Source organism: Euprymna scolopes, chromosome 34, assembly GCF_053919585.1.
Source record: "Euprymna scolopes isolate OS-2025 chromosome 34, ASM5391958v1, whole genome shotgun sequence".
NCBI lineage: Eukaryota > Metazoa > Mollusca > Cephalopoda > Sepiida > Sepiolidae > Euprymna > Euprymna scolopes.
The window spans coordinates 24,214,874-24,228,694 of record NC_136515.1 but is presented as its reverse complement, the minus strand read 5'-3'; the positions used below and the strand labels follow the sequence as shown (position 1 = coordinate 24,228,694).

Here is a 13,821-nt window from a genome sequence, read left to right as displayed (position 1 = left end):
TCATTTGTGTGTGTGTGTGTGTGTGGACTTACACTCATCTTTGTGTGTGTGAGAGAGAACTTTAGACTCCTATATATTAATAGGATGGCGTGAGTGTCTAAATATTGTTATAACCACCTACTTTTTGTAATAAATACTGATACAAAAATTCTTCATATTTTTTAGTTTTAGTTTCAATCATAGCTGAAGGCACTCAAGTCATATATTTTTTTAATCACTATTTTATAAGTTACCAAATAAAATATATCTTATCTTCTTTTGTTTTCGGTTTCGATTCAAGCTAATGCACTAAAGTCATATGGATTTATTTTTTATATTTTTGCATATCACAACTTTATAAGAATCACTAGAAAATTGAATCTATAATAATATATACGAAATCTGCATGAATTAAAATATCATATTTAAGCGTAGTTTATGACTGGGCTACGCCGGGTGTCCCTGCTAGCTTAGATAAATACTTTTGCAGTTTTAATAAAAGAGCTACAAAACGTCTCCATTTATGCTGAATGCCAACATCAATATATTACATATGAAAAAGTTCACTGTGGCATTTCCACAGGTCCCGCTAGTAAATTATTAATAAAATAAATCAAATAATAAATATATAATAAATATTAAACATCAATTAATAAATATTAAACATCAATTAATAAATATTAAACATCAATTAATAAATATTAAACATCAATTAATAAATATTCCCCAAATTTCAGTTTCTTTGAATTACATTAAACGTTTTTAGGATCTGTAATACGAGAACAACTTTCTATTCGAAAATTTAAATATTTCAGATTTGCATTAAATTTGATCCATAATCATTAGACACCGATTAAGCAAGACTCCCTGTATTATAATTTCTTCTTTTGTTTCAGCTCGTTTGACTTGTTGGTTTAGTGGTGATCAGCAATTCGATGTTTTCATACTTCGTTATAATACATCTTATATGAGTAGCTTTTTTCATCAAGAATTGCAGGCTTGTGAAACTGTCTGTTTCCTGCCACCTATATATTAATACTTGATCTTTTCAAGACTAAGGGCAATAGGTATCTCCTGTTTTTGTGATACTTATATGTCGTTCTTGTTAGCTACTAACATCAAGTGGCTTCACGTCTTGTCTGCCCATAAAAAAAGAAATAAAAACTGAAATGCAATTTAAATAAAAATGTTTATTTATTACTAGCATATCTATCCAGCGTTACCCGGGAATATGGGTTCCAATTTTCCTCCTCTCCTTCCATCTACTTCTTCCCCCCCCACGATTAAAAAGGATTTTGTTGTAGATTAAGCTGCCCCACCTATTTCAAGAATGATGGATTTGCCTAGAGACTATAAACATTGTTATATTAAAAACTTTTCCGAAAAACACCCGAAAAACATCCGTCTAACTGAAACCACTGTCAATAACTTTCCCCACTCTTTAACTGTGTCTAAATCAAAATGTAGATTCCACGAACAATGTTTCTTTCTTAGAACTGCACGCCTGTGGAACTCTCTTCCCTCTGCCTGCTTCCAAGCTGACTACAACTTGGTTGTCTTCAAGTCCAACATAAACAAATTCTTGATGAACCGCCCCCTTAAGTAATCCAATCTACCATATTTCCATTAATAACAACTAGTACGATATTATACCATTGATTACTGTACACTCAACAACCCTTATTGTCGAATGGCCTCATGGCCTTGATAAATGGTAACTCCTATGTAAAAAACATATTGATGTGTGTTGAAACCTAACAATTCCTTTTTCCGCTTGTGCAAAATTTGAACTTTCTTCTGGAGAAAAAAGTTCTATCAAAATAAATGATGACTCAGGCTTTTGTATTCCTCTTTTCGACTGAATTCGTCTGCTGTTTATGGAAACCTTATAGTATCATTGTACTACAACATTAATAAACATCTGACTCATAGTAGAATTTGCGTTAAATCTTGGTACAGGGCTTTATTTTAATTTGCATCCCCGTAGATAGATCGTTTGGTTGTTTTCTTTACAGGTTATTTGATGCTGAATCCAGTAAATTTTGGAAAAAAGTTTTCATGCTTAAAGAGCCAGCTAACGTACTTCCTAATTTCCGGCGTAGTGCTACCGGAAGCGGTGACAAGGCAAATCAGTTCCTCTTCGGTCTATTTTTTTCGATTGTGAAGCGATTTATTGAAAGAAAATATAAGAAAAGGACATTATTGAAAAGTATACAAGAAATTAACAAAATTATACAGATACAAATAATACAATAAGTTATTATTTGCACTTTTACTAACAAAAGCCAAAAAAATCAAAGCGTTTATTTTATTTGAAATTTTAATAGAAATATATATATATTCATGAAATTATAAAAATAATTTTGTTTTGAATTTAAAAAATAAAAGTTTTTTATTTGAATTTAATAAATATATGTTCATGAAATTATAAAAACAATTTTGTCTTCAATTTTAAAAATAAAAGTTTTTTATTTGAATTTAATAAATATATGTTCATGAAATTATAAAAATAATTTTGTCTTGAATTTAAAAAATAAAAGTTTTTTTTATTTGAATTTAATAAATATATGTTCATGAAAGTATACAAATAAAAAAAAATGTCAGGAAAACGGAATAAAAAAGAGTACATGCAGAGGGGAGATATGGGTGTGAGAGAAAAAAGCGTAGGAACTGGTTTGCCTTGTCTACGGTTCCGGTAGACTTACGCTAGAAATGGGGGAATACGTTAGCTGACCATAACCTTAATATTTAATCATAGAGTTTGGTTTGGTTGTTTTGCAGATTATCAACCCTGTTCGAGTTATTTAATGCCGAACCCAGTAATTTTTGCTTGATGTCGTTCAGTGGTGCCGTTGCTCCAAATGTAATTTAAAATAAACAAAGCGATTAACTTACCAACAGCGCCAAGTCGAAGGTAGAAACTTCCCGTGTCGCTGATGATTTTGTATCGCATGCGGTAATGCATGTTATCGTCTGACTTCCGGAATTTGGTCATACCACCCAGTGTTCGCGAATGCAGGATGTAGACATAGGCGTAGAGCAGGAAGAGGATACTCATACCGAAAAGGTAGAAATAGAAACCCTGAAATGATGAAAAAAAAAAAACAAAAAAAAACGAGAACGGGAAAGCAATTTAGAAAAAAAGGTTAATTTAATTGATATAATTAAAGACAAAACATAACAGAAAATAGGCCATGAGTGACATACATCTTATGTATGACCACCATCTATCTATCTATCTATCTATCTATCTATCTATAGAATTATTTCCACGGAGTCAAAAAACGCCGCAGCTCACACGAGCCATGAAAGCCAAGAAACCGGAAGTCTAAGACTCGAATCTTTCCCCTTCCATAGTCGGATTTCACTGCAGTTTGTTTGATCTGTGTTAGTTAATAGGCTTTCTTGTGTGTTGCGCAGTTGCTCAAGTGTCAGAGTATCAGAGTACTCACCACGCATACAAGAGATTCAGATTTTGAATCCCTAGTGCAGATATGTTTAACTGATGAGTTCAAATGAGGTCGAAACTCAAGTCTTTGACTTTCGGGTTTCAGGGTTCGTGTGAGCTGCAACGTTGTTTGACTGTGGGAATAATTATATCATCTCTTGCATTTTGAAAAGTATATATGTGTGTGTGTGTGTGTGTTATTGTTTTGGGCTCAAATCAAGTTATTAAGTTAGATACATGTCTAAGGAACCTATATCTAAAATTTCAAGGGCGTAGACCCAAAATTGTCGGAGGAGTTTGGTAGAGTTCTCAAAGGTCAAATCGTTGAACTTTGACCCCTTAATCGCCAAATGTCTGGCCCAAAACCGATCACATCGATTTTCCCAAATCTCAGTACCCTGTATATCAAATTTGGAGTATGTAGACTAAAAATTGACAGTTATTGCGCAGGGAAATGTACACAGACACACACACACACAGACACACAGACAGACAGACACACACAGACACAGACACGTTCACTTATATATATATATATATATATATATATATATATATATATTTATATATATATAGATATATAGATATACGCGGCCTTTATATATGTATGTATAGACCACCATGAATATCTATGAAATCAGAGTTTTTTGACTGGAGATTGTCAAATTATACAACTTAGTGACCTCATCGCCGTCCTTTAATTTATCAGCCTTGACAACCACCAAGTGTGATAAAAGCCGTTACTTTCAAACTACCGCGCAGTAATTTTAACAGGCGTACTTGATAAGCAAGGCCTGTACTATTTACGTTGCGCGTTTTCTCAGTTAACAGCCGTGCAAAGTTAAATGCGCAAGAAGAACATAACGCCTGTTGTTACTCATTATTTATGTATTTTATTAATGCATATTAAGTTGCAGAATATGTCAACAAACTCGCTAATCAAACTGAATAAATATTTAAAGAAACTGTACTATGTATTTGCCGGCCTGAAATGCATTTATAAAATAATGTATTTATTGTAGGCTTAACGTGAATGAATATACTTACAAAAGTCCAGATCATCTCTTAAATAATACAACCCATGCTTCACTTCTGATGATCAGGTCATATCATGAAACAGCAGTACTGTTAAAGCTACATTCATTATATAACACACACACACACACACACACACACACACACACACACACACACACACACACACACACACACACACACACACACACACACACACACTAAAATGTAAGAATTATAATTAAATTCTTTGGATTAAAATATTTATAAAAATATACTCAAGTTAAGAATTTATTGTTTAAAACAAGGGATAAATGGAAAACAATTAGATTTTCCCCCTTAGTCCATGGATTTTCAATAATGGCTCATATCATCAGAGGAAATAAAATGAAGTTAGCAAAATGATCAGTTATGAATAAACAAGTATTTTGCTTATCAGCACATATTGAAAATGTTATTAAAAATTATTTAAAAGGCAAAGATGAAGAATGTCATAGAGCCTAGGTAATCCAACGTTGAAATAAGTTCAATGATTTCTGCCTGGTCGGACGAATGATAATCCCACGAAAAGGTTGAAAGTAATAGAGTAATCCGTAACATTAAAAAGAAAATCCAAAATGGAGGGAACATTCAGAATGTGTAATATTCCGGTAATGTCTTTTCCAGAGGCATGAAAAATGATAAAAATTTCTGGCGAGGTAAAGATCCGTTGGTGCTAAAAATAAGGTTATATTAAAAAGAAAAATAGTTCCTTCTTAAATTTTTGACACGCACAAGGTTGTTTATGACACGCGTAAACTTTAAATAAAGTTTGACCTAAATTTCACACCCGCCCCTCCCCATAACCTTGATTCCTATTATTGGTTTTGCAGTGTAAACCCCAGCCTTTTCTTTTTCTTCCTTTGTTATTTTTCTTCTCCTTGAATTAGTTTTCCTTCTCTCCTCTTCATCATGTAAGATTAATTTCTAAAAACTGAACGATTGAATGTCCATCATTTAGGAACAGACTGGAAAAATATTTTGTCTGAATGTTTACTTTGCTGAACTCGGAGATTTTTGTGTTCTAAATATATACACATATTCATACATATATATTGTACGTCTAATTTTGCTTTATATATAAGCATTTATATGTATGCGTTGGTATATATTAGTCTTTATATAATTTTGGATATTTGTATGTCCGGATGCGTGTGGATATAATCGGTGGAGATATATATATATAATGCAATTGAATATTGATCTCCAATATGTCACAATGTCTCTGCACTCCCAAAGATTCCGGAACTTTCCTAATTTTCAGCACTAACTAGCTTGCCGGACATATTTACCATTTCTTATGCCTCTGGAAAAGACATTACCGGGACATTATGTTACCTCCATTTTGGATTCTTTCAAATGTTAAGGATTGCTCTATTACTTCCAATTTTCTCTTTGGATTATTATTCGTCCAACCTGGCAGAAATATTCTGCAAATAATTGAACTTATTTCAACGTTAGATTACCTAGGCCATAAGATATCCTTCATCTTTGCTTTTTAAATAATTTCTAATAACATTTTCAATATATGTCGTGATAAGCAAAATATTTGTTTCTTCAAAACTGAATATTTTGCTAATTGAATTTCATTTCCTCTGATGATATGAGCCATTATTGAAACTCCATGGAATAATAAGGAAAAAAATATAATTCTTTTTCATATATCCCTTGTTTCAAGCAATAAATTCTTAATTTATTGAATATATTTTTTAGATATTTTCAATTTTTATATATATTCAATTTATTGAACATATTTTTTATACATTTTAACCCCAAGAATTTAACTATGATTCCTACATTATATTTTGCTCTATTTTTATATATTGAGCTTTACATTTTTGTCTGGGAACATCTTGAAAATATTATTCTACCATAATATTTAATAAGACAATAACTTGTTTGATTATCAAATCTGTGATTTAACTCATTTACGCACGCACGCACACGCGCGCACACACACACACACACACACACACACACACACACACACACACACACACACACACACACACACACACACACTAATGACTTTGTGACTGGATTCGAATCTATCGACCAGTAATAATTATCACTTCTTACATTGATAATTGCCTAAGCATTAAACATTAGTGCCTGTAGGTATAACAATAATTGCTAATATTTATTTGAAAAAAAAAAAAAAAAAAATATTAGTTATAAACCCCCTTAAGAAATTAAAGTTTATTTCTGTTTAGGGAATTAAGAAATGCGGTCAATTTGAATGCAAATGTAACATTCCCATTTTTAGTTGGAGATTTGAATCTTCCGACCAACAGTAATTATCACTCCCTACAATGACGATTGCATGTGCATGAAACACTAGTGTCTGTAGGTAAAAACACTAGTGTCTGTGAAAAAAACGTGACGTCTTTGCTGTTACGACTACCGCCAAACCGGAAGTGACATAGGTTTAAATTAAGGCTAGACAATCGAAAAGAGGGGATGACTTGCGAAAATATCGGCGAAAAAGCGACCCCTCTCTGTAGAAAAGTGCCCAGTTGAGGGTGAAGAAATTAATGTTTTTAGCCAATTTTTCGGTATTTGTCGTCTGAAGAGTCGAGCTCAAAACGATACTAATCTTGTGAAAATCTGTCGCCTCTGTAGAAACCTTTAGGCAGACATGCAAACATACATAGATTTATATATTTGTAGCTCAAATTTTCGACCTAAACCGATTAAAAATCTTGCCCTATCTCTGCATACTCTTTATATAAAATTTCAAATGTTTAGACCCAACATTGTCTGAGTAATTTGGTAGAGACCGCAGAGGTCAAATTTTTTTAAACTTTGACCCCTATTTTGCCCCCTTAACATTTATTGTTTTGGGTTCTAAGCAAGTTATTAAGTTAGATCCATGTCCAAGGAACCTATATCTAAAATTTCAAGTGTTTAGACACAAAATTGGCGGACGAGTTTGGCAGAGTTCTCAAAGGTCAAATCGTTGAACTTTGACCTCTTAACAGCCAAATTTCTGGCCGAAAACGGATTACAAAGATTTCCCCAAATCTTAGTACCCTGTATATCAAATTTCGAGTCTGTAGACTGAAAATTGACAGAGTTATTGTGTAGGGAAATGTACACAGACAGACACTTTCACTTTTATAGATATATAGATAATACACACACATGAGAGAAAAGAAGAAGAAGAAGAAGAAGAAGAGAGAGAGAGAGAGAGAGAGGGAGAAAAGCGTCCATGTTTCATTCCTACAAAGAATCATCAGGTTAAATACATGTAGCTTATTTGCTATCGATATATATATACTGCTACTACTACAGCACTTCCCTCTAAATCGTGAAGATCAGCAAGCCTCACTTCTAGATCTATTCCTAATCACAGTACCTGAGGATTGTGTAATAAATGTTCATAGTCCATTCGGAAATGCTGATCACCTTGTGATATCAGTAGACATGGTCCTAAAATCTGAAGTTTAGGAGCCGTTCCTCAAAACGACAAGGTATTACCAAAAGCTTGATTGGGAAACCATCAAAGAACGCATCAGAAATACCTCATGGACCAATATCTTTTCTTTTGTTGCTAAACAGTGTGCAAATGAGGTAACCGAATAGTGCAAAGCGGGTATTGAAGCCTATGTTCCTACACGGAAGTATTAAAGCAATTCCACGCTCCCCAATGGTTCACTACAAATTGTGCAGCTTCCATTGCACAAAACCAGTACGTTTTTTGCTGGTTCGTTGATCATAAGTCAAATAGACAAAAATATAGAGATGCAAGAAGTCATTATAAAAGTGAAATAATTACAGCCAAAATAAGCAGAAAACACAGAATCATTTCCCCCACTCTTTATCTGTGCCTAAATCAAAACGCGGATTCCATGAACAAAGCTTCTTTCTTAGAACTGCACGCCTGTGGAACTCTGTTCCGTCTGCCTGCTTCCCACCTGACTACAACCTGGATGTCTTCAAGTCCAACGTTAACAAATTCCTAATGAACCGCCCCCTTAAGTAAACACTTCATCAAATCTCCACACTAATGTAATGTACTTGCAATAACCCTTATCCCTGAGTGGCTTCCGGGCCTTGATAAGTGGGGACTACTTTGTAAAAAAAAGAAAAAAAAAAGAAAAAAGATATGAACTTGTGATTTCTGGAAAATTTATAATAGTGTAGTGAATAAAAGACAATCTAATTCCTTCCATATCCAACAACCAACAACAAGCAACTGAGAAGGCTGAATTGCTTGCCCGGCGATTTACCTCCAACTCTACCTGAGACCCAACAAACAAGTCTCTCCCAAATTTCCCTATGCAGACTGATGCCACACTTAATGATCCGAAAATCAACCTTTCTCATGTACGCAATATCATAAAAATTTTAGACAGTTCCAAAGTGTGTGAGAATGATCTCATTCCTGCTATACTAATTAGGAAATGCTCAGCTGAACTAGCCCCTGTACATTCCAAGCTCTACAACAAATGTCTTGATTCCCTACTAGCTGGAAGATTGCCTCTGTGGTACCAGTATACAAGAATTCTGGTGAAATTATTGACCTGCTCAATTATTGCCCTGTCAGTCTCCTCCTCTGCTAAACTCTTTAAGTCATTAATCAATCAAGTCCACCATCTTGCAAAAGCTAATTTTCATTCTGATCGACAGTATGGATTTAGGCAATATCGTTCTGCTACAGATATTTTAACGGACATCTGGATAAGGCGGGAGAAGCTAGGCTGTAGCCCTTGATATATTCAAAATCTTTGAAAAAGTCTAGCAGGAAGGGTTCCGAATGAAAATGAAATCATACGGTATTACTGGACGAATGCTAAATATACTTAGATTCTTCTTAGTCAAGACGTATATCCAAACAACATGATATGAATGCAGGAGTACCTCAGAGGTTGATCCTTTTTAAACAAGAGGAAAATCCAGGTTATCCTTGATAGACGTACATCCAAACAGCATAATATTAATACAGGAGTGTCTCGGAGGTCTATTCTTGGACCTGTATTATTCTTGATAGTCATAAACGACCTCCTTGACAACATTGTTTGAGATGGGTATATTTGTCGATGATACAATGCTCTATAATAGGCATGAGGGAAAAACAGACGTACACATATCTAAGACAATGGCAGAATCTTTAGGAAAACGACCTCCACTCGGAAGTGCAATGGAGTCAATTAATGCTACTAAGATAAAGCTTCTTTCCTTTAACAATTACAAAAAGACTTCTGAATCTCCAATAGTCATAACTGATAACACCCTACCTGAGATCTCTTCCTTCAAACTCTTCGACAACATTCACAGGCAACATGAACTGGAACAAATATATTGAAGACATTGCTAAGACTGTCGCAAATAAGGTGGGTTCCCTCTACCATGCTAGAAAATTACTCACACCTGACAGTATCCTGTATATCTACAAAGCAACAATTCGTCTATGCATGGAATATTGTTGCCACATCTGGACTGGTGCACCAGCCATTAGTCTCTCCTTCTTGGACGAGGTCTAAAAAAGAGTCTCTAATCAAATAGGTCCTGCACTGTCAACCAAGCTCAAATTCCTGTCTCATCACCACAATGTTGTATCCCTGTACTTGCTTTACAATTATTTTAATAGAATGTGCTCTGATGAACTCCTCACACTAGTACCCCCTCGACGTACATACTCTCAAGAAACCCGTTTAGCAACAAAATCCCACCTCTTCACTGTAGAGGTGCCTAGATATTGGAAAACCTATTCTAATAACTTCTTCCCTCCGACTGCTAAACTTCGGAATTCCCTCCTTGCTATTTAATTTCTTTGACTGCAGTGACATGCAGACATTTAACATCGTGTTTATTTCCTCTAAGCATAATCTCAAATAGTAGCCTATCATGTCCAAGTGGCAATATACCTTGTTTGAGGCAAACATGACTAAAAAAGAAGAAAAAAAAAACCCAACAAACAAAAAAATCAAACAAACCCAAAACTCTCACATATTAAATACCGTCAAAGCAAATACTAAAAAGCTATACATAATATATTATATCACCTTATAATATATGTGTGTTAGTGATGGGACGATTCCAATATTTTTCTCGATTCCAATACAATTACTGATTCCGTTCTAAATTTCTTGGTTTTGATGCAATAAGTTCACCATAAAAAAAATGGTTGCATCATTTTACCGCACCAATAGTTATTACACTCCCGAAACAATCCTCTATCCTCTAATCAGATACGTCCTAATATGAAGAGCTATTTTGGTGGGAACTGCTTGGAACACCCAGTCCAGCCTTCACAAAATTCCAAACAGGCTTCAAAACCTAGTAGATGGTGCCCTTTTTTCCCCAGCAACCTCTTTCCCCACAGAAGAAACATTGCCAACCTGTCTCTGCCCTATTGTTATTTTTATGGCAAGTGCTCGTCTGAGCTTCAATCTATGTCACAAGAAACACTTATCTAGGAACAACCATTATCAACAATTTCCCCCACTCTCTATCTGTGCCATAAACTAAACGCAAATTCCATGAACAAAACTTCATTCCTAGAACTGACCGCCTGTGGAACTCTGTTCTGTTGGCCAGCTTTCCAGCTACAATATGGTTGTCTCAAGTCCAATGTAAACAAGTTCTTGTTGAGCCGCCTCCTGAAATAAACCATTTCTACCTTATTTCCACGACTAACTATTAATACACTGTTATCCCAATGACCACTGTACACTCATTAACCCTTATCCTCGAGTGGCTTTCGAGCCTTGGGTTACTCTCATGCAAACAATTCCAATTCTTTGAAAATGTTTAAGTATTTAATTTTCAGTTGTTATCTTTTTTCCGATCATGTAACATATGGATATATTTTTGTAAATGAAAAAAATACACTCAACTTTTACTTGTACATTATAATCAATAAATATTTGACATTTTGTCATCTAACATATAAACGGTTATATGTTGGTCTGTCTTTCGGTCTGTCTGTCTGTCTCCATATTTTCAAACTCTATCTCCTCCGAAACTAAAAGTCGCAGAGCGGCGCCAGGGGCCTCAAATGATTGCATTTTTTACGGGCTATTCTTTTATGGATCTTTAGCTGGTTAAAATAGATTTTAAGGGGTAAAAAATGGTTCAAAATTGAAAAAGAATCTTTAAAAATTTTGTATATTCATCTTAGTTTATTTTTAATTTTCAATTAGTTTATAAGCGTGTCACCTTGGTACAGTGGTAACGTCATCAGCTTTGAATGCTATAGTTTCGGTTTCGATTCTAACTGATGGCAACTAAACACTTTTTTTTACTTTTGAAACCACGGCACTATAATAATATATACGAAATCTGAACAAATTAAAATATCATATTTAAACGTATTTAATGCCCTGGGAAAGCCGTTATCTTGTTTAAATCGAAAACGAAAATTACATCCCTTTTGAACTCTCTTGTCTTACGATCAAATTCATCAAATTCTATTTTTTATTTTCTTTAATAAATAATTTTCTACCTTATTTATTTTCGTATTTTTTTTAATATAATTTTTGGATAAAATCATCTTAAAAATACGAGGAATACGTAGATACAATTGTTTTCATGTGAAATTCAGTATTAAGATTTCCGAAATTTCGTTCCAATAGTGTAGAAGCGCAGTTTTTTTCACTTCAAAATGTTTTTTTTTTTATTGCACATCTTAAAAATAAAAACATATCAAATAATTTTTATTATATGTATATCATATTCGAATGTTTTCATTCTGGAAACAAAATTTCAAATTAAAAACTAAGAAAAGATGTGCTATTTTTAAATAATATTTTCAAGTTTTACGGTATCTTTTCCTTATTAAATTGTTAGGTGAAAGTACGGAATAGTTAGAAAGCACTCTCCTCTCCCCATGTTAAGAATAAGTTTCTAAATAATAACGTTATTATTTCAGAGCGGTATTTTCTCATTATAAGATGGAGCTTATCTTGGTATATACCGGCAATACTTCCGCTAAACAGGAAACAAAATTCAAAATGAAATAAGTTTATTTAACTTAACCAGTTTAATGTCTTGTGGCAATCCAGTTTTTGACAATCTGTAATTAATGATTTTTTTGTATTGAAAACTATTTTTTCTGTCAATCGGCGTAAATACCCCCGACAAATCCGACAGGCAGCAAAATCCCACCCTTTCACAGTAGAGATCCCCAGATGCCAAAAAGCCTTCTACTCTAATAGTTTCTGACATACAGAAGTTCAAGTGTAATGTAAACGGACATCTTGCCGCTCAACTCCCTACATAATACCCCTACAAATTATGTCCCAGATAGTATCCCCCTACATCAAAGTAGCACTGTGGCTTGTTTGGAATGAAAATGAAAAAAAAAAAAAAAAAACCCCTGAAAATATTGGATGCTATCGAGATCTTTTTCTCTCAGTATTTTATCTTTTTCATTCGAGCTAGCCCAGATAGAATGGTTTCTAAACGGAGGGTTACAAAAGCGAGTACTAAACAACGCATAATGCGACAGGTCAAAGTTCATACATCGAAATATTGAACTTACGACCTCTACGACGTGTGCCATATGTATTAAAAGAGAGGGATGAGAAAACTGGGGAGTAATGGAATGAGGAGATAGAAATTAAAAAGAGAAATAAAACCCACAAAGTCAACTGCCTGGCATTCACCAGAATTCGTCACATGACTACAAGTACCCCCCCCCGCACACACACAATGTAGGATAATTATGCTAAATCTGCGTTAATTAACGTTGGTTTCCCTTAGGATTTTTTACGCATACACGCAAAAGAACGTGAGCATACAACAGAGGTTGTTGGGAATAAATTTGACAGCTTTATCAGGAAAAGAAAAAGCGCTTGATAATATATATATATATATATATATATATATATATATATATATATATATATATATATATATATATATATACATAAATTGATGCACTGTTATATACTTATATGCCAACACCGGGGGCTGAAACAATTGTACACAAGATGTTACCAATAAACTACCAACATTTATAATTTAGTCACTTATAATAGTTTAAATAAATCGCTATCTAAAAATTATCTGAAAAAAATTATTCACTGAATTAGCGTTAAACAAGCATAATATGGCTATTAAAAAGTTCAGAAAGCACGTAAACCGGAAATTGATTGATATTATACTGATACTAAAAGAAAAACAAAGCCGTGCCAATAATTTTGAACAAGGGTTTTTTGCAATTATGTTTGTTGTTCCTTTGTTATTTATTTTTTCTAAAATCCGATTGCTGCATCGGAAAGGCCAGTTAAAAATACATAATATACTTTGTTATTTTCTTTAATTTAATCCCTTTTTTAGAATTTATTAGACAAAATTTAACTTTTATTTTACCGTGCCAATAAATATGATCA

General features: G+C 33.7%; 1 protein-coding gene across 3 annotated transcripts in view; it reads right to left on the bottom strand.

Annotated features, from left to right (window-relative positions):
• The window catches only part of LOC145259134 (proton channel OtopLc-like), a 391,597-nt gene that overhangs the window by 47,106 nt on the left and 330,670 nt on the right, over window positions 1-13,821 (bottom strand). For all 3 annotated transcript variants that reach the window (XM_080116814.1, XM_080116816.1, XM_080116815.1), the window contains exon 5: window positions 2,875-3,061. In XM_080116814.1, the coding sequence (XP_079972940.1) occupies window positions 2,875-3,061 (187 nt within the window). The remainder of the gene's footprint in view (window positions 1-2,874; window positions 3,062-13,821) is intronic.